Source organism: Danio rerio, chromosome 14 (assembly GCF_049306965.1).
Source record: "Danio rerio strain Tuebingen ecotype United States chromosome 14, GRCz12tu, whole genome shotgun sequence".
Lineage (NCBI taxonomy): Eukaryota > Metazoa > Chordata > Actinopteri > Cypriniformes > Danionidae > Danio > Danio rerio.
The window spans coordinates 39,210,925-39,231,017 of record NC_133189.1 but is presented as its reverse complement, the minus strand read 5'-3'; the positions used below and the strand labels follow the sequence as shown (position 1 = coordinate 39,231,017).

The following is a 20,093-nucleotide window of genomic DNA, read 5'->3' as shown; positions in this document are numbered from 1 at the left end:
GAATCGTAAGGTTGCCCTGGTGACACCATTTGACAGTGCCAGGAAATTTTGAGCATGCAAAGGTTTCAGTGAGCAAATTATTAGGAGAGATTTGCACAATTAGCTTTAAATATACGCAGTGGTCAACCGTGTGTCCACTAAGGTGCATTTAGCCCACTGGAAGGCCAGATGTTCTTCTAAACATGCATAAACATGAGGGAAATCTCATCACCAGAACATTATACTGCCCCGTTTTTATAACCATGTGTAAATTTCATTGCAGCATGCTCTTCAGATTTCAGTTAGCATAGTGCTACATCATTTGTCTTCAACGTAAACTAATGGTGTACTCCCACTAGGCACGGTTGTCTTGAACTGAGCCCAGGCTCGATTACCCCCAACATGAATGAATACATTAATGTGAAATATGCAATTAACCAATTGTTGTTGGCATATTTAGAGTTGTAATGGTATTGAGTTGGATTTGATTTACCATTGGGCTAGTTTTGATTGGCCTGTATGCTGTGTTCACACCAGATGCAGAATGTGCATCAAATTCACTTCAGAACAGATGCGAATTTGCGTCATGCAGGGTTCTGTCTGCCTGGTGACTGTGGCTTCGTTGCTAAATGGCTAACATGGATTTTATTGAGACAGTAACTGTTTGTGTGCTTTATGAAGGCTGAAAAACAACGTAAACTCGTTTGGAGCAGTGTCTGAGTCCACTAGATTCTTTCAGAGGTGCACCCAGCTCTATGAGTTCATAAACTCCTCCAGAAACTTAACCTAGATGGTGGAGGCTTTCAGCGGTGCTTCTGACTGAGCCGAGCCCAGTTTGATGAACTGTTGTCTGGTGTTGGCTGGAGGATTTCCCCCTGGGACTCCAGCAAAGGCGCTACATCACAAGCACACCCCTACAAGAGAAAGCTCCTGATTGGTTAATGCAGCACGAATGTCCGCTGAAGTTCAGATTTTGCGAACTTGAGCGTTTTGTGCGAAGCGTGAATTTACGTGTATCACGCCGCAAGATGTCTATTCGTGTCTTTGCATTGACTTAACATGTAAATCACTCACGGTTGATGCTTCTTCCGCATCTGGTGTGAACACCGCATTAGGGTAGACCTGCTCGATTAATCAAACACACCACACACCTCCAGCATATCTATTATTCAGTCAATTATATTTTCAAGATCGGGAGAAGCTTAAAAACGGTTGCACAAGTCTTCACGTTGTTTATATACGTTGCTCAGCAATGTGGAAACCTCCAAATGGTGTTAAAAGTGTCAGATACTGTATATATAAGGTATAATTCACCTAAAAAAAAATAATTTTTGTCTTAATGTAATGATGTATTTGTGGCCGCAAAATCACATGTGAGCTGAGGCACTGTTTGTTTACTACTGAGAGGACGCGTGTGTGCCCACGAATGATGTCTACTTTCAGTAAACAGAACCTGCATAAACTGTGAATTACAGGTAACAAAGTTGTAAATACCATTCCGTTTGTTGCACAGAGCAATTGTTTGGATGCCACGTGGGAAATATTATTTGGATGTATGTTTTCTTTTCTCAGTGATGGCAGCCGTGACATCACAAGTGAAACCAAAAGCGTGCATACCATTTACAATGATAACATCGCAATTTAAATTTTTGATTATAACAAGCATTTGATATGTTTTTTTTTTCTTTTATAGTGAACACAGAGTGTTGCGCATGAAAATAAATGTTCACTGGGTCAGTATAACTACTCTAGCCTATACAATGTGGAATATAACGAAGAGGGAATCTGATGACAAATGTCTTATTTACCAGTGAATTAAATGGTCTAATAATGTCGTCAATGACAAATGGCAAGCATGTCTTAAACAAAATAACTTTAGAATTTTGAATAGTTGCATTCTGATGTCATCGCTTTACTTTGCATTAACTAACGGGACATTTTTAGTACACCATTCCAAGTCTATACAACAATTAGCATTTTAACCAACAATAGAGCTACACATAGGCCAAATAATATTATTGTTTTTTTACCATACAGTATGTTTGAGAATTAACAATAATAATAGCCTACCTTTAGTAACCTTTATTTTACACATACGGAATCATGAGAAAACTTTGGTTTTGATTTTAAGTAAAAACAATCCTGATTCTCATTTTAGCCAGAATCGTGCAGCCTTACCTTAGGGCTAGTTTTGTTGTGATAACCTAGCAACCCTGCTTTTCGAGGAGATGTACTACTGATCCCAGAATTGTGCTTCCCTGACAGTATTTGCGTGACAATCTCAGCTTTTACTAAATTGTGGTTTTGATTTTATTTATCTTGCAGCTTTACTTTGGCATTTATGGAAAAACAATGTTTGTGGATTGATTCCTGCTAGTTACACAATATTTTAAGGTGGTCTTTCTGTGGTTTGTGTGTTTTCAAGTTGCATTCGATAAAAGCATCCATTAAATAACTAAATAAGTATTATATATTCTGTAAAAAGTAGGCAGTCCACTTAGATTCATCTGCACAGGAATCAGTTAACCATGCACATCTTCATACAGGTGCAGATGGTGTTGGCGTGACAAGCTTGATTTATCTCTCTGGTTGAGAGAGAATGACTGTTAATCAAAGCAGAATTGCACAGTAGCGTCCTACAAAACCTGATTTGTATCTTGCGTATCTAAAGCTGAATCTTGCTGACTGTGTTACAGTAAATTTATAGCTTTTTTTTTATAGTGATTTGCTCTTTGCTTACTCAAGAGTTTGCTTTGGTACTAATGAGTTCTGTTCCAAAACAGTTCTGTCTGCTGCCTAAAGGCATCATGGAACCTCAAGAGTGGCTTATGAATGCTCTGCATAGGAAACAATTTTTTGCGTGACACAAATAGCTTTCTCTAGGGGAAATTCATGGACACTTGGTCCATAAGTGGTCAGCAAAGATGCATTGCCATTTTTACCTCATATTAACATGCATTCAAATGTGTCTCTTGTCACAGTTTTTGTTTAGATTTAGTTACACTGTACATTTTGCAGGAGTGCTGTTAAATAAATCAACCCATGTGACTGAGCCTATAGGCAAGCAAGCGGATGAAAAAAAGTGCATTTCTATGATTTGTGATTTGGTATAGCAAAGTGAACAATAAATAAACAGTAAACACTATGTAATTTCTGTCTCATATTATTAGTTCAGTAGAGTAAATGATCATTTTTCATACTATGAAGGCAATCCAATCAAATGGGGGAAAAATGCATAAGCTTAGTGCTTTTATACCCTGTTTACTTCTTTGTCCACTTGTAATCAGATTTACAAAAGTACATATAATACCTTATTAACAGGGCCTAGTATAGTGTGCTGCTGTGCTAACCAGCACATTCTGTATTAAAAACAAATGCTTCTAATCCATATGCAGTACATTCTAAAACTGCTGGGTTGACGTAACCTAACGCTTTAGTCAAACATGGACAAACCCAACTAATGTATGTAATAGAAAACAAAAACAGCAAAGCTGCATTTGTTCATGATGGCACAGTGGTTCAGTGGTTAGCAGGTGATTAAGTTGTTGCCTTACAGCAAGAAGGTTGCTGGTTTGAGTCCAGGCTGGGCCAGTTGGCATTTCTTTGTGGAGTTTGTTCTGCGGTTTTTCTTTGGGTGCTTCGGTTTACCCCACAGTTCAAAGACATGTGCTATGAGTGAAAAGACCATTTGCATAATGACGTCACTTCACTTCCCCCTATCGGCAATGAAAATATTAACATTGCACATTCAGATTTAAGACTATTACAGCATTGGGTATGTGTCCAAATGTTTCTCTTTCAATACTGAACTGCTTTCTGAGTTAGAAAATGATTGTTTAAGTTTGCTAATGATTGTTTCCTTTTCGCTTATTACGTTTATTCCCTCAATAATGGATTTATTTTTACTTTGATGCTGCTATGAATTTAAATATGCATTATCTGTCATATATGTCACCATGAGAAAATCTTATATTACCTGGTATGTATATAAATGACAATAAGTGCACTGAGTTTCATCGTTTATTTTTTTATTGATCCATTAATGTTTTGTTCAGTTTCTCCATTTGAAAGAATTAACACACTGTCCTACCGCCACCTACTGGGTGGATTTAACTTAATATTAGCACTACTTTTGAATTATTAATGTTACAAATCTATTAATAATGTAATAATACTGAATTAAAATGCCGTCTTCTTGTTGTTATTTTTGCAATTGTACATTTTACAATGATTTTTGTTCTATTTCATTTAGTTTGAATATTAAACCCATATAGAATTATACCTATATAGAAAAATGGCAGAGAACTGAGCAGTAAAATGTGAATAATATGAATGTGTTTGTGAATCCGCTGCCCACTGTAAATAACCACAGTAAAACTCCCACAGTTTTATTTAATACTAATTGCATCTGCTGGTAAAACAAATGCCGGAATAGTTGGTGGTTCATTCCACTGTGGCAACCCCTGATATAGGGATATAAGGGACTAAGCTGAAGGAAAATGAATGAATGAATGGGTTTGTTCATATTTAAACCAAAATTGGGTTATGACAACCCAGCATTTAGTGAATACCCATGCACAGTATTCAGTACTGGGGACTAGTTTTTACTATACTCTATGGAGTAGGGTGTTGGGTAAGTTTTATTGCTTTTTGAAGATGCCTCATGTAAAATTGTGACATAATATTACAGTTAAAATAACAGTTCACCATTTGATTTTTTTTCCTTGTATCACTTTATAAAATATAGTTGTTCTTATTTCTTATTATTGAAATTAGAATATCTATACCAACATGCACTTCAAGAATCAGTCTTTAAGTAAAAACACAAGTGTGCATTTATTATACAAATTGCATACTGAAATGTTGCTGTTTTTAGAGCTGAGCAATGGTGTCATCGCTCCACTCGAGTTTCTCAACGCGGTTTCTGTCTCTTGACAAACAGCGAGAGGTTAAAGGTCAGGGTTTTGCCCTAACTCTTGGAAGTTTTCCATTTTCTCTGATATTTTGTGCATACCCAGACACACTCACTCCAATTAATATCCCCTCCGTGAGGATTCCCAGACAAAGCATCCAGTCTTTCAGCAGCCACATAGTGCAGAGGCCTGCACAGTCTTAATAGTGTCAGCGAAACACTGCATCTCTTTACTGTGTTAAAAAAGAGGCTTGAAGGAAGGCATAGCTGCAGAATGAAATCATGGGGGTTTTTGGGTGATAAGCAATATGAATTAGGCTGGCAGGACTGAAGGCATTCTTTGTGTTGAAGAGTGGCTAAATCAATCTCTTCGTGCCATATGGTCAGGTTTTTGTGTCCAGATTTTTTTTTCTCTCTGAAGCACTGACCTTCATGACCAGGCTGTGTTAAAATCAGCGGCCCTCATTTCCCCTGCCGACCCCATTGCTCTCGGGACAGTGTGCTATACTGTATTGGTGTGAGTTCCACCACCTGTCGAACCCATTTACTCACTGTTTGTGCCAGGTCTCCATGGCTCAGATGACCTCAGATGGGCTGTTTGGGGGATTTCCCTATGCTCTTTTCCTCTGGCTGATGTTGAACAGAAGCGCAGACCTTAATAAAAAGAGATTAGACACTCTGACCACAATTGTGACCAGATTTCAAACCTCAAGAGTTGCTGCTACTTGTTGGCGACAGTGTAACAGTGCCTGTTATGTGGAAGCAGATGCAGAGGCTTTATTTTTTTTCATCATGACCCTTTTCTGATACATCAGCTTCTGTTTTGGCTGCTGATTACTTTCAAATCAGATAGTAAATAGTGTTGAGTGATTTGATATCAGGCTTTACTCCTGCGTTCATTGCTTTTTTATTTGTTTTCTAGAAATTTTAAGGTCAGTAATGCACGTGTTATAACTTTACCCTGATAAAGAGTATATAAGACTGCATGGTGGCAGTGGTGGCAGTGGGTACCCTTCTTGCTGGGAGGCGAGAGCACTACCTACTGCATGGTGGCAGTGGGTAGTGCTCTCGCCTCCCAGCAAGAAGGTCGCTGGTTCGAGCCTCGGCTGGATCAGCTAACATTTCTGTGTGGAGTTTGCATGTTCTTCCCGTGTTTGTGTGGATTTCCTCCAGGTGCTCCGGTTTCCCCCACATTAAGTAGGCTAAATTGTCCATAGTGCATGTGTGTAAATGAGTGTGTATGGGTGTTTCCCAGTGATAGGTTGCAGCTGGAAGGGCATCCTGCACAAAATATATGCTGGATAAGTTCATTCCGCTGTTGCGACCCTAGATTAATAAAGGGACTAAGCCGAAAAGAAAATAAATGAATGAATGAGGGGTATTTAGTTCACTGCTACTCTTGTAATATTGCTCATCTGAAGTTTCATAAAGTAATTTCGAGAGGAGCACGTGATATGATTAAGCACAGCTGGCCACTCATTTGTTATCAGTAATAATCCAATCTGAGTGATCCTAGCCTACTATAAATGGATAATTTTCTAACCCTCTTCCCTATCTTCATTTGGGAAGAATCCCCCCTTCCACTGCATCTCCTCCTTTTTCTCCCCTTTCTAAAAGGGGGAACTATCGAGACCTTCCTGATCTCGGATCCTCTGATATGCTTATTGACCGGGCGGGAGCCCTGGGCTCAAATATCTCAGAGCTCAGGGTTCTCTCCCGGGACAGCATGCCAAACCTGCTATAATGCTAAGCATATCTAAGTGTGAACTCTTGAAATAATGTATATATCAAACTCACACGAGTAGCAGTACGATATATCTGTACATCGGCACTGGTGGGAGGCATGTCTTTGCTTGATGATATACAGTCTTATTGCACTGCTACAAGTGTAAGCTAGTATTTGAATGATTCTCTAGCGTAATGTCTAAAATGATGACAAAACAGGTGATTTTGCTCACATTTTAAGATTACAAGGCTGAATAGCATGAAATGCCATCATTCTACTAGTAATGGGAGATTCAGATTTTTTACTGACTCTGGCCTTTGAGTCTCTTCATTGAGATGAACAAATAATTTTGTTTTATTTGTCAAAATTTTATTAAAATGTTACGAGTTGCTTCCAAACTCATCTACAACTAGAACACTAAAAAAAGTAGTGTCAAACACTACAAATCTCAAACACTACAAAAACAAGTCATAAGTAGAATTTCGAGTCTAGTTTTAAGTAGTATGTTCATCATGTGACGGCATGTAAAAAGAGATGACTCAAACCCGAGGACTCCAGAAATTAACGAATCAAATCTATGTCTGGCTCTAAATGCATATGATTGGCTTCTGTCTTTCACGTGATGAATAAACGACTCAAATCGAGGACTCAGGAGATGAACTGATCAAATCATGTTCCGGATCAGACTGCATGATTGGCTTCTGTCTTTCACGTGATAAACCAACGACTCAAACTCTGAGAGAACTCATCATTCTCGAGTCATACAAAAGATTTGTTCAAAATCTTCAAGAACGTTCAAGAACAGCCCATCACTACAGTCTACAGACATTTCCCATTATTTCTCTCCTGCATTTAGGAGATTACAATAAATAACCCTGAAAAAGCCAGAGCAAGGCAAACACTACCAGACCACTATGGTATAAATACAGCACTACAAAATACAAAAGAGAGAGATCAACTTAGAGTGTCACTTACATGCTCTGCAATGATTTGTTCTGCTGTAGTTTGAAGCCTATGCTAAAAAATGCTGTTTTTCTCTGTCGCCATCTTGTGGCAGAACGTTAATCGTCTTTGATCTGCTCAGTATGGCAGGCTGGCTGACAATGGGCTAAATTTTCGAAATTATGAATATTTAAAATAGGCACTATCATTATAAATAAACTGCATAGTTACAATCTAAACAACTACATTCTTGCCTAAACAAGCCTTAAAAGTACATTATGTTGTCCAACAGCTGCAATATTTGTTAAACCTACAGTTTCTGTGAGACCAGCAGGGAGCGTTTAACCTGCGGTCTGTGTGGGTCCTAATGCCCCAGGTTAGCGACGGGGACTCTATACTGCTCAGTGAGCGCCGTCTTTCGAGATTCCCCTCCATTGTGTGTAAAGCACTTTGAGTGCCCAGAAAAGTGCTATTTAAATGTAAGGAATTATCATTATTATGGTTATTATTAATTATTGTCCTCTTTTTGGCCATGAGCCCTTAGGTGAAAATATCTGGTTTAAACTCAAAGTATGCTTTCATTTTATATCACGGAACATAAATGTACTATTATATGAAGCAAATAAGCTAATTGAATGTGTGAACAGTGCTTGAGGGAGATTAAAGTAACTTGAGGGGCAAAGTAACCATAATAGTACGTATTTATACAGCTTATCAAACATGAAACAAGAACACATCCTATTTACCGTGATATATGAATGTGTACATCTCATGCTTATGCAGTACAAACAGAGGCCTGGCACTGAGGACCTGCAGGCAAACAGGTCTATAAAGAGGAGTGAAGGGGAGTGTTAACATAAAAGCTTCCTGCTCCCCACCGAGCTAAAACTCTGCCTTCAAAGCTAGTTAATGCTTAAACAGGTGAGTGGGAGTTACAGGCTCCATAACTCTGCCGCTGTGTGTAGATACAAGGAGCGCTGTGACCTGAGGGAGGCCCCAGCCTAATGGCCAAATCCCCCCCTCCGCTTCCTTCAAGCATCAGCCAAAGCCTATCACTGGAGCAGGGGTCATTAACCACAGCAACTCCCCTTTCAAAACACTGCAGCATTGAAGATGGGCTCTCGTGTTTGGCCTCCCTCTATTTATTTTACTTAGTGTCCTCATTGAGTGTTTTGAAAGCTCTGAAGTGTGCAAGATTGTTTTTCTTCAAGCTATTTATCCCTTTTGGAGTGTGCTTTAGTGTGAGTTGGCCAGGTTTTGTGGCGTTAATGTTTCTGTATGTGATATTGCGCTTTCACCTAGCTAGTTTATGAAGAAAACAGAAGAGTTGGTATTTGGGGGTAAAATACATTGGGGGTACATTGCTGAAAGCTGTGAGAATAAGAGGATGAGAGTGCAGCTATTGGTTTGACTGGAAATCAGCTTTATGAGTGTGTGTGTCTGTGTGTGCTGCTTCATTTTATGATAACCTAAAGCATGTTCTCATCGATCATAAAGCAGCAGGAGTGACATGTAATTTCCCTTTTTCCACACAAATGTGCATGGGCTTTAATACTGTATATGAGTCGGATCTCAGAGAGAATTATATAAGCTAAGCTTTTCCACATGTTTACCTGCTACCTCACTGTAGTCTCTTTCTCTGTATGTTTATGTGTGTTTGGTTTATTGTGGAGTGATAAGGAGATGGTGCAGGATTTTAAAAGTTTATTTGGCAAGATTAATTTAGAAGATCAGATCAAATCAAAAGTCCATTTGCATACCCGCCTCTTAAAAAATCCAAGGGACCAAAAGGGTACTTTTGTCTCCTAGAGGGCGCTTATTCACAACAAACAAGGCGTATTTTGATGACGCTTTGACTGAGTGTGAATTCATGAGAGTCCTGAACTCACAGACTCTCCTTTTGTCAGGGTAGAACGAAGACGAGTAAAGGTCTTTGCACACTGAAGGCTGAAATTTTCCCAATTGTTTTTCTCGTATTCATATGCAAAACGAATACTTATTAATTTTCTTCTCCAAAAAAGAAAGTAGGAATAGACTGCATATTGTGTTCATCCAATACTATAGAGAAAAAGCTCATTATCAAAGAGCTGCGCTAGATTATCCCGAAATGCAAAGTTTATTTCAGGAAATTAGTGGGATTTTGATACATTGCTTGTGATACTTCATACATTCACGTACGTAAACAAATCCTGAACAGAGACTGGCCATACCAATAGACATTATAATAGATTGCGGCCGCGTTGTCATGTTGAAGCAATACGTTAAATGCATGGACGTACAGCAAGCAGCAGCAGCGCAGAGATGTGCCCGTCACTAAATCCAGTCACAGGTTCTCAACTGTCTGTCTTTATTTCATGCGCTGTGTTTGTCATAAAGTTACCTGTAGCTCAAATGACAGCTTCTGTACTTAGCTTTTCAATTGTATCGTGGCTCTAAACTGTCAAAACACCTCTCAAAGCGCTTTTTTTGGAAATTAAAATAAAAAAAAAATTCAAAATGGTTCAAATTTTTTTGACAGATGAAAGTTTTGGAGGCAGTGTGTCAATAGGACTGACACAACATGAGGTGGAATTTTTTTTTCAACATGAGAAAATTACAGACGAAAATTTCGGATTCAATGTCCAATGCCCTCCCATCTTCACTGCTCTTGCCTCCTACCCGAGCCGTCTTGAAACATGGTTCAAGGAATTCAATGCTTGCGAGTCCGAAGATTGCCCGGGACGCCCAGCTGGGATATAATGACCCTCCGGGGGGGCAGGTGGAGCCAGAGCACGAGCTATGGAACACCATAGATGGTGAACTGTCTTGGCAGGGCAAAGCCAACGGGAAACTCTGGTGGAGGCCCACCGTGGTCCTGACATGCAAATCAGTCGCCCGACCTGGGCATAGGGACAAAACCATCTAGTAGATGGTTCCCTCCGAAGTTTCCCTCAGGGTAGTTGGCGCTTGCCAGTCATGCAGTTTTATCTAGTATAGCCAATGACTAGAGGCCTTGGGGCCAAAACGGCCTCAACCTATTGTCAAACTTTAAATGGGTAGGAGGCCCGGCCTGCTGTAACCGGGCGTGGAACGTGATACATCTAGTGGGCTATTTTTGGTAAGCAGAACTGGTGCTGCGGGATGAACTAAACGTCGGGTTAAGGCGCCCGATGTCGTTACTAATCAGATCCCATAAAATGTGTTGGAAATCCAACAAATTTTGATATAGAATCGGGTCACTCTGTGGTCTTAAACATTTTACACAATTTAAATGTTCTCCAATCATCCAACATATTCTTCGAAATACTACAATATGTTTTCACTGTTTGTTTTCATTTCACTCAATATGAGAGAAACATTTCAGTACGTGCTAACAGATGCCTGACTGTACAATTTGACAAGCGCTGTAACTGTAGTTAACAAACTCTGTAATTTGTGGCACACACCCAAAGCACATACTTCCCACCAAGGCATCCCATCGGAGGAGACTCATGCAAACATCAATATTCCAAGGTGTCCAAACAAATGAGGTTTTGTGTTTGTTTATCTCTCAGTATGGGACTTCTAGGATGACATCATCCATATATGTGAGCACGAACATGCTCCTTTCCCCCTATGGTGGAGCTTTGGACGCGGATGATCCGGGTATGTCTGGAATTCTGAGGGAGATTTTCATTTCTGAATGTGGTTAGGAAAGGATCGCTGAGTCGTCACTCTGAGACACCCTGATGTTAGTAATAGTATCAGTCGTAAGATCAAGATAGGATCGCTCACCTTTATGAATAATGTCCTTTGCATCCACAGTTTGTTAGTTGTTTAGAATTCTTACGTATTGAACAAGGATTGACAGATTTGATGGTCTAGATTTGAGATATCACTGTAGAAATCTCTTGTGAGTCACTTTTTAATAGTGCAGGGTAAGGCTGCACAATATTTCATTTCAGCACTGATCGCAATGTGCATATCTGCAATAGTCACATTGCAAGATATGCATAATGTGTTAATTAAAGTTGATCTGGAGCTACAGAAATGTTTTTATTTACTAAATTTATATGAGATTTATACGATTTATGCAATAACAACAAAAAAGTGTTTCTTACCATAGACTATAGAATACACAAGACATGTCACTTCTATAGGTTTGAATGAGGAAAATTGTAACCATCAACATCGCAAATAAAGCCCCACCTTCTAATACAGGAGCCAATCCGCGATCGCTATAGACCGATGAATCAGGGGAGGGGCTCAGACCAGCCATGAGTTTCTGCAAATTTTGTGGGATTGGATCGATTAGAAATTAAACTAAAGACTTAAATGTTGTTTAATCTTATTGGTGATTTTTAATCTAAAATGTAAACATAAACTGGGCACGCTATTTTGATGTTTTCCCATTCAAACAGAATGCCTGAGCATACTGCCCTAGAGGTGTTATAAAGATGGCCACCGACTGAAATTACTTGCCTTAAAGAGACTTTGTTCTTACTTAGAATTTTTGCAACATAGGCTCACCCTGAAAACATAGCCCTGTATGGGAATGGTTAATTATGTAACCAGAAGTAAGTATGGCTGCATTTAATCTAAAGCGAACCCTACAGGGCGGTATGATGACGTTCCTTTTCGCGCTTACCAACTGACTGCTTACCTCCATGTGAATGTTATCAGTTAGTTTTGTAGCTCACCATGTATGCTGCCGAACTTGAAACGCAAAGCACAGTTGACGATGATATTGGGGTTTGGATCGACGAAGAACGGTTCCAGAAAGTGGGTTAGACAAAAACAGAAGATAAAAAATAAAACAAACAAGTGAATAACAGGGTGAGAATGTGGAAAATTCTGAAACCATGGTCAAAATCAGGCAAGGGCTTTTTTTTAAAAGAAGGAGGTGGGTAGGTCATTTAGTGTTTTTGAAAGCACTATTGGTTGGGTTTATGGCAGGAGGAGGCTGGGTCAGTCAGTCGGTCAGTTAGTCAGTTAACAGCAGCTTCTGGTGGATTTACATGAGAACAGCAGACCAAAGGCACTCATGAGAGAAATTTGAGATCTCAAAAAGCACACACAGTGGCCTCTGGTGGATTTACGAAAACAAAGCCTGCAAAAACCAGCTCCTGGGACATATTTGCCGCTCTCCAGAAATGTTTTTATCAGTACATTTTTAGAATGAACCTGGGTTAAATTTTTGTCTTGTTTTTAGTCCAAATATCTACATTTTAAAGCAAAAACAAGAATATTTTACTTGAATCAAATGACAGTTTTGTTTGTTTTAAGGAAAAATTTGAAAGGAAAAGTTAAAAAACAAAACAATATTTTCACTCAGTCTAAGATTTTTTTAAATATATTTGGACTAAAAATGAGAACAAGCAAAGAAAGAAAAGCTTTGTGTGCATTGTAATTATTCAGTTTCTGTACCTGAATACTGTTAGACTCTATAGAAAACCATCAAATAGTTATATTCAAGCTATCTTTCAAGCTATTATTGCAGAAAATTAAAATATTACAATATGAGATTTCCAATATCAGTGGGCAAGTAAAACATCCTGTAACAGGCCAAACATCTGTTGCGCCACAGGAAATCCATATTTGATTGGTTTATGTTGGAAACGCCTCACTCGCTTATTGACTTTGGGTACATGTGGCTTCTTTTTCAACTGATTTGAGGTTACGCTATATTTGAGAGGAAATGTGAGGCCTTCTCATAATCCAGCGTGTGTAATTTATTATTTTATTGTTGTATTTCTGCAAGTACTGTGTGTTTGCGGATGTGTTTTGAAAGTTGTTTGTGTATTTAGTCTGATACTAAGGGCTTTGTGTGTGTGTCCGTCTCTAAAGGGTCAGAGGTCAGAGTGCTTCGTCACTGTATTGGTGTCACTTGTACCTCAGCCAGACGAGCGTCTGTGTGGAGTTCAGTCAGGCCCTGTCACTGGGTGTGAGCAATGATCTGATCTTTTCTGGCATTGATTTAACAGTTTAAAGGTGTGAAAGGACATGCTGGCTTGTCCGAGAAACTGGAGGCCTTTGGGGTGTACATTATTTTTTTTTAATGTTTGTGAAACCAGTTGCTTTTGTTCAAAATGTTGCAATTATTTGATTAAAAATACAATGAAAGTGCATTTAATACATATTCAAATAAAAAATACCTGTTTCTATTTTAATCAGAAGTCTTTACTTTCAATTTTTTTTTTTATTTTTTTTTTATTATTTGTTAGTATGTTTCAAATGAGTTTGATATTTCGAGTTCATTTCAAAATTAGGGGCGACACGATGGCTCATTGGTTAACACTGTCACCTCACAGCAAGAAGGTTGCTGCTTAGAGTCAGTTGCTATTTCTTTGTGGAGTACTGTTTCCCAGTACTGTTGAAGCTGGAAGGGCATGTGCTATGTAAAACTTATGCTGGATGAGTTGGTGGTTCATTCTGCTGTGGTGACCCCTAATAAATAAAGGGACTAAGCCAGTGAGAAAATTATATGAACAAATTAATTTCAAAATAATTATAGTGTGGTATCTTTATTCTTTACTGATCAAAAAAAATAAAATCCAAATTGACAACATCTAAACAGTATGCATGTTGACGACTGATATATAATTGTGTTCGATTAAAAAAATCTGTTCACTCCAATATAAAAAGTCATTTACTCAACCTCCAGTTTTTCCAAACTCCATAAAAAAAATTAGCTAATCTTTGGAAAAAATGTCTATAAGTAGCCCAGGCTCATGGGAAATATGTACCTTACACACCTGTCGCTGGGGTGGTACCTTTTTAAAAGCTACACATTTGTACCTAAAGGGTCTCTATTAATATCTCAAGAGTACATATTACTACGTACCTACTACAAAAGTGTATCTCTTAAAATTTTAGGTACAAATATAAGCTTTTGAGGTATCAATATGGGCCCTTTAAATACAAATGTATCTTTTGAAAAGGTACCACTCCAGTGACAGCTCTTGTAGCTTTATTTCCAAGTGTGTAGTCTACTTTTTTGAGAAATGTAAAATATGTTGCTCCAGGTACATTTCAGAGGACACAATCACTAGAGGGCACTGTCTAAATGCTTGCAAAACTAAAATACATTAATTTTTTATTTATTGTATGTATATTTGACGTCACCTAGACAAGTGAACCACTGACCTAAACCATTCTCTAAAACTAACGTAGTATCTGTTAATAATTTCCATATTTTTGTTTTGTTTTTATTGTTTATTTACGGTTGTGAATTGCATTATGAGACATTGATCTCTGCTCTGTCGACTTTTAATGTTGAAAATTCAACTCGACAGTTTAGCAATGTGACATCTATTGACATTTTAGTAGTTTGGAACAAATTTTTAACAAGGTTTCTGTTCCATAATACACAACACCAACCCAGACAACATAAATTAAAAATGTTAATAAAAGTCACTTTTTCAAACTTTTTATGGTTAGAGATTGTTGCTCGAAAGAATAAGGTCCCATAATGCAACTAAAAAGTATAAATAAACAAGGAAGAATTAAACACTAATCACAAAATACGGACGACTGCTAATTTATGGATATATTATATATATATATATATATATATATATATATATATATATATATATATATATATATATATATATATATATATATATATATATTTTTTTTTTTTTTTCAATGAATAGCTTAGAGAAGTCCTTAATTATTTTATTTTAATTTCATAATTTTTTTATGAATATTCATAAGTAAAATGTTTTATTACACAGACTTAAATTTCATGCATTTGTCTAAAAATATTTTGAAAAGAAATTAATTTCTTAAGGGTTTAAAACAGCTTTAATTAAAAAATCTTACATTTAACTTGTTTATAATTTAAACAAGAACTATGAAAATAATGTCCATTTTATGGATATTTCAGAAACCGCACTTAAACATTACCAAAATTAAATTCAATCAACTGTATTTATTATATATATTATATACAGTTTAATTTAAAATTGTTGACTTTTCTGAAAATGACACATTTAAAACATAATTACTGACATTTAATGTAAATATTAAAAATTAAAAGGACTTTCATGGCATGGTTTATACTGGAGGGTGTTAATTATAAATGTGCCTGGTTTAAAATTTGTGTTTTAAAAAGTGTTTCAGTAAATAAATTCTGAAAGCTTTTTTTCAGTAGGATGAGCAAACCTTTTAATACCACATGTAAATAGTAATAATAGAATCAATGCTTGCCTTGGCAGAAAACAAAACATATAAATACAAAGGAGGATCATTAGTATAGAGCGCTGAATCAACACAACTATTTTAATGAGAGCACTTACTGTAAATGCAATAATTGTGGTTTGAATGCATCATCTGATCTCTTAAAAGTGCAAATAAACAGCTTTTGTTGTCTCGACTGTCTCCTATCTACTGTGTCAAGCTGTCTAGCAAGAGGCCTGCAGTTTAACAACACAAACCCTTCTGCATCTCCTCTGTCTCGCAAGACCTAACATGCCCTCAGGAACCCCAAACTGGGAAATGGACAGAAAAGTGTCCGCTTTCAGTGGCGAAAAGATGGAACTGCTGATACGAGCTGCTTATCTACACAAAAGCGTGTGTGTGTTTGATAGAGCGGGCGCATGTGTGAGTGGGATTTGAGAAATTCAGCATGTCAGATCCTGCCGAGTGGTCTTTGGTTTTTTGCCTGTGGCTTTGAATAACGTCATTCTGAACGTGTGTGCCTGTGCATGTCGGCACCAGACTTTTTCTTTTTTTTTTTTGGATGGCTGAACCCAATGAAGAGGACTAAACTCTTCACTAGAGCTCACCGGCAGAATGACTCCTTTGTGTGTAACTGCAGTCTATAGGGGCACTGTAACACAACGTAGGGAGGAGATACATCATGTACACTAAGAAGAGAGACTGCGTGTTTGATGGAAATGCAGCAGATGAAAGAAACAAACAGATGGTAATCAGTGAGAGATTTTTACAATTTGAAATCCCCTTTTCCATTAAAATTTTTGTGTAGGGTTAGGAGAGTGACTTATATATAAAATAAACAAATATGTTTCCATAGTGATCATTTAAATCAATCAATAAAAAATATATATATATTCACAATAAAATGAGAGTTAAATGTAATAAATAATACTACTAAGATGTTATTATTAAGAGTTTGAATAATACTTTATTAGCTAGTTTTATATTTTGAAACGTGGCAAATTGATTAAGAGTGCTACAGCAGCAAAAACAAGTATTGGACACATCATATTTTTTTCATGGGAATATTTATAAAGTGTAGGTTGACATGGAGTTGAACTAGATTTTGGTGAAAACCCAAACAATACAAACATTAAAATAAAAAAAATAAATAAAATAAAAAAATGTTATGTAATGTAATTTTTTCACAGCAACAGCAGTGTGAAAATCTTGATGGTTCTGTGGGTCTCGTCTATCAAATCTGATCTTTAATTTGTATTTCCTATTGGATTTAAGTCAGGTGATTGGCTGGGCCATTCTACAGCTTGATTTTCTTTCTCTGAAAACATTTAAGAGTTTCCTTGGCTGTGTTTTTGATCATTGTCTAGCTGAAATGTCCACCCTGGTTTCATATTAATCATCCTGATAATGTAGATGCTAGACTGAAGCATCTAAAATTAATTTACACGGAAGAAGGGCAGAGGGTTACTGAATAACTTCTGAGAGATTTGAGCTGCTGTCTGGACTTTCACTGTCAGATTTTATATTTGTTTTCTTTACATATATGGATTCTTTGGTTGTTACCAACATCCAGGAAAAATTTCAAGTCAATGGCATCTTTAGAAATATGTTTTCTGAGAAAAATGATGACGTTTTCAATACTATTTTTCACGTTGTATAAATGTGACTAATAGAATAGGAGTATTTTATTATAAAATAGATGAATGAATTTATAATTTATTTGAATAAACAAATAGTTAAATGTGATAATTAATTAATCTACAGTGATCAGCATATATAAGTACCCCCCCCTTACAAATCTATCTTTTAATTTAATATTTTTAATAGGAAGCTATACAATATTATCAGACTCAGACTTAACTTTATGAGTCTCATAATATTGTAAAGCTTCCTTTAAAAAAAAAAAAAAAAAAAAAAAAAAAATATATATATATATATAATGTTTTATTTATATTTGTTTATATATATATAATTGAATATATAAACAATATATATAATGTTTTATTTATATTTGTTTATATATATATATATATATATATATATATATATATATATATATATATATATATATATATATATATATATATATATATATATATATATATATATATTTAGATTAGTCAGTACTGAAATTCCAAACACTGAAGACCAAATCCATTGATGTGCAAATGAAACTAATAATAGTTCATTTAATGCACTGTGAAAAATGCTGGGTTCGATTCATGTTAGAACAATCAATTTATGTTGGGACAAAATGAAAGAATTAAGTTATAACTTATTAGTTTTTACCATATTAAGTGGTTTGAACATAAAATAATTAGCCTGCTACCCCAAAAACCTGACAGTTGTTGTTTTAGCTCATTTTAAATAAATAAGTAACAGCAAACATCTTTTTTGAGTATATATTTAAACAATAAGAATTTTAAAAAGTTTCAGTACAACATAAAGCAACTTTTTAATGAACTTATCATGTGTGTTTGCAGCAGGACTAAAATAATTTATGTTTTGACCAGTGACAGATCGTGAAGTGTCTTTCATGATATAAAATGCTAAAGGAATTCCCATGTTTTTCACTGCTCAGATTTGACAGGACACGTTCACTCTTCTGAGAGCTTCTTTGATTTAAACGAACAGTTTTGGCATGCATACATGTAAACTGGCATAACCCAGCTGAACGGTGCTTGCGAGGACTGTTGAACTCCACACTGTGCCCTGTGGGGGTTGGATGTGTGTATTTACTCAGGGTCCGTCCCAGGTGCTGCAGAGCCCCTCTGGATTAGATGAGTACTGGGTGCCTCCCCTTACTACACACACACAGACACACACATGAGTGATCAGCCCACCCTTACACACACACCAGCAGACCAGAAAGGGAGGATACATTCCCCTGCTATCCTTCACTCACTGTTAATCTGGACTCAGAAAGTGATAAATGTGCAGGAAATGCACCTTGAATGAGTCAGTTTATCAGCTGATTCCTCAGCTCTGGATTGCTGTGACTTGTTCAGAAACAAACGCATGACTCCAGTTGGAAAGAGGATGGTGGGCCTGGCTGTGTCTTCAGCAGCTGTTTCTGGTAGGTGTTTTGTTACTCGCGTGTTAGTTTTTTCCTTGGAAACTACATAATTGTATTATTAGGCAGTTCTCGCCTGATTTCCACACAGGCTAAAGTGAAACGCATTGATTGGTTTTAGTTCAACTCGAAATCAGCATTTGGTAGTTTATTTACCCTCAGGCTTTCCAAGATGTTGGTGAGTTTTTTTCCCCATCTTCTTCAACAGAACATCTGAGAAGAATTTTTGTTAAAACTGAAGTTTTTTGTGGTTCATTTTATGCAAGTTAATGGCACTTTGAGGGTCAAACTAACACACACAGGCAAAACTAAATTAATACTTGATGATACCTTGAGATTTTATGAAGTGAAATGATCTGTCTATGCAGTAAACTGAAGATTATTTACCACATCATTGCTTTTAAATACACATCCTTTGCAAACAATCATGAATGTCCATGGTTGTTTTCCATTAATGCTATCGAAATGCATTATGAGAACTTAATTTCTGCTCTGACACCTTTTTAATGTTGAGGGTTCAGCCTTACAGTGATATTTATTGACCTGTCATAACCTAGATTCATACTGAAATCCACAGGTGCAGCTAAAATCTACTTTAAAGTTCATGTATATTCTTTTGGTAGCCTGAGAGTGAGTAAATTTGACATTTTCATACTTTTACCTTTAACAGGGTTTCTGCAGGTTTCATAAAATCAAATATAAGACTCTTTAAGACCTTTTTAGGACCACTGTGAATGATTGTTTTATACTTATTGTATCATAATTAGTAAAGCCATATATTTTAAATAAGTTGTCAAAACAAACAAACCCTAGTTGCATGTATACACTTTTTAAAAAAAAACATATCTTATTTTAAAATACAAAATTATAATAAACTAAATATTTACACAATAGTCTGGTCATTGTCCTCACCATATGTGGAATATTAATTAGGGCTGGGGGATTTGGCCTTAAATCTAAATTTCGATAAATTGAACATTTTAAGCTTGATTACGATTTATGAACGACTATTTTATTTATTTATTTTTTGCCGTTTATAGTTTACTGACAAGTTTTGTACAATAAATATGCTCATATATTACAGTGAGAGATTTTTGAATAGGGTGGATTACTGATTTTAAAATAAAGTAAACACACACTATCTACTATCTATATTTATTTATTGAACATCAGTGCTGAACAACTGAAATTAAAACACACATTGCCGAAAACACAGTTCTCTGTGCTGCCAACAGTTGTCACCACTACTAAACCAACAAATCACAAAGCTTGCGCTATGCGGCACTGTGACATGCATTTTTTTGAGTGGTGCACGGGTA

The 20,093-nt window shown here is 36.6% G+C and overlaps 1 protein-coding gene across 4 annotated transcripts in view; it reads left to right on the top strand.

Annotated features, from left to right (window-relative positions):
- afap1l1a (actin filament associated protein 1-like 1a) overlaps positions 1–20,093 on the top strand; it is a 70,469-nt gene that overhangs the window by 7,939 nt on the left and 42,437 nt on the right. For 2 of the 4 annotated variants that reach the window (XM_009291126.5, XM_005173256.6), the window contains exon 1: positions 18,549–18,777. In XM_009291126.5, the coding sequence (XP_009289401.2) occupies positions 18,720–18,777 (58 nt within the window). In that variant the 5' untranslated portion in view covers positions 18,549–18,719. 4 annotated transcript variants of the gene reach the window in all.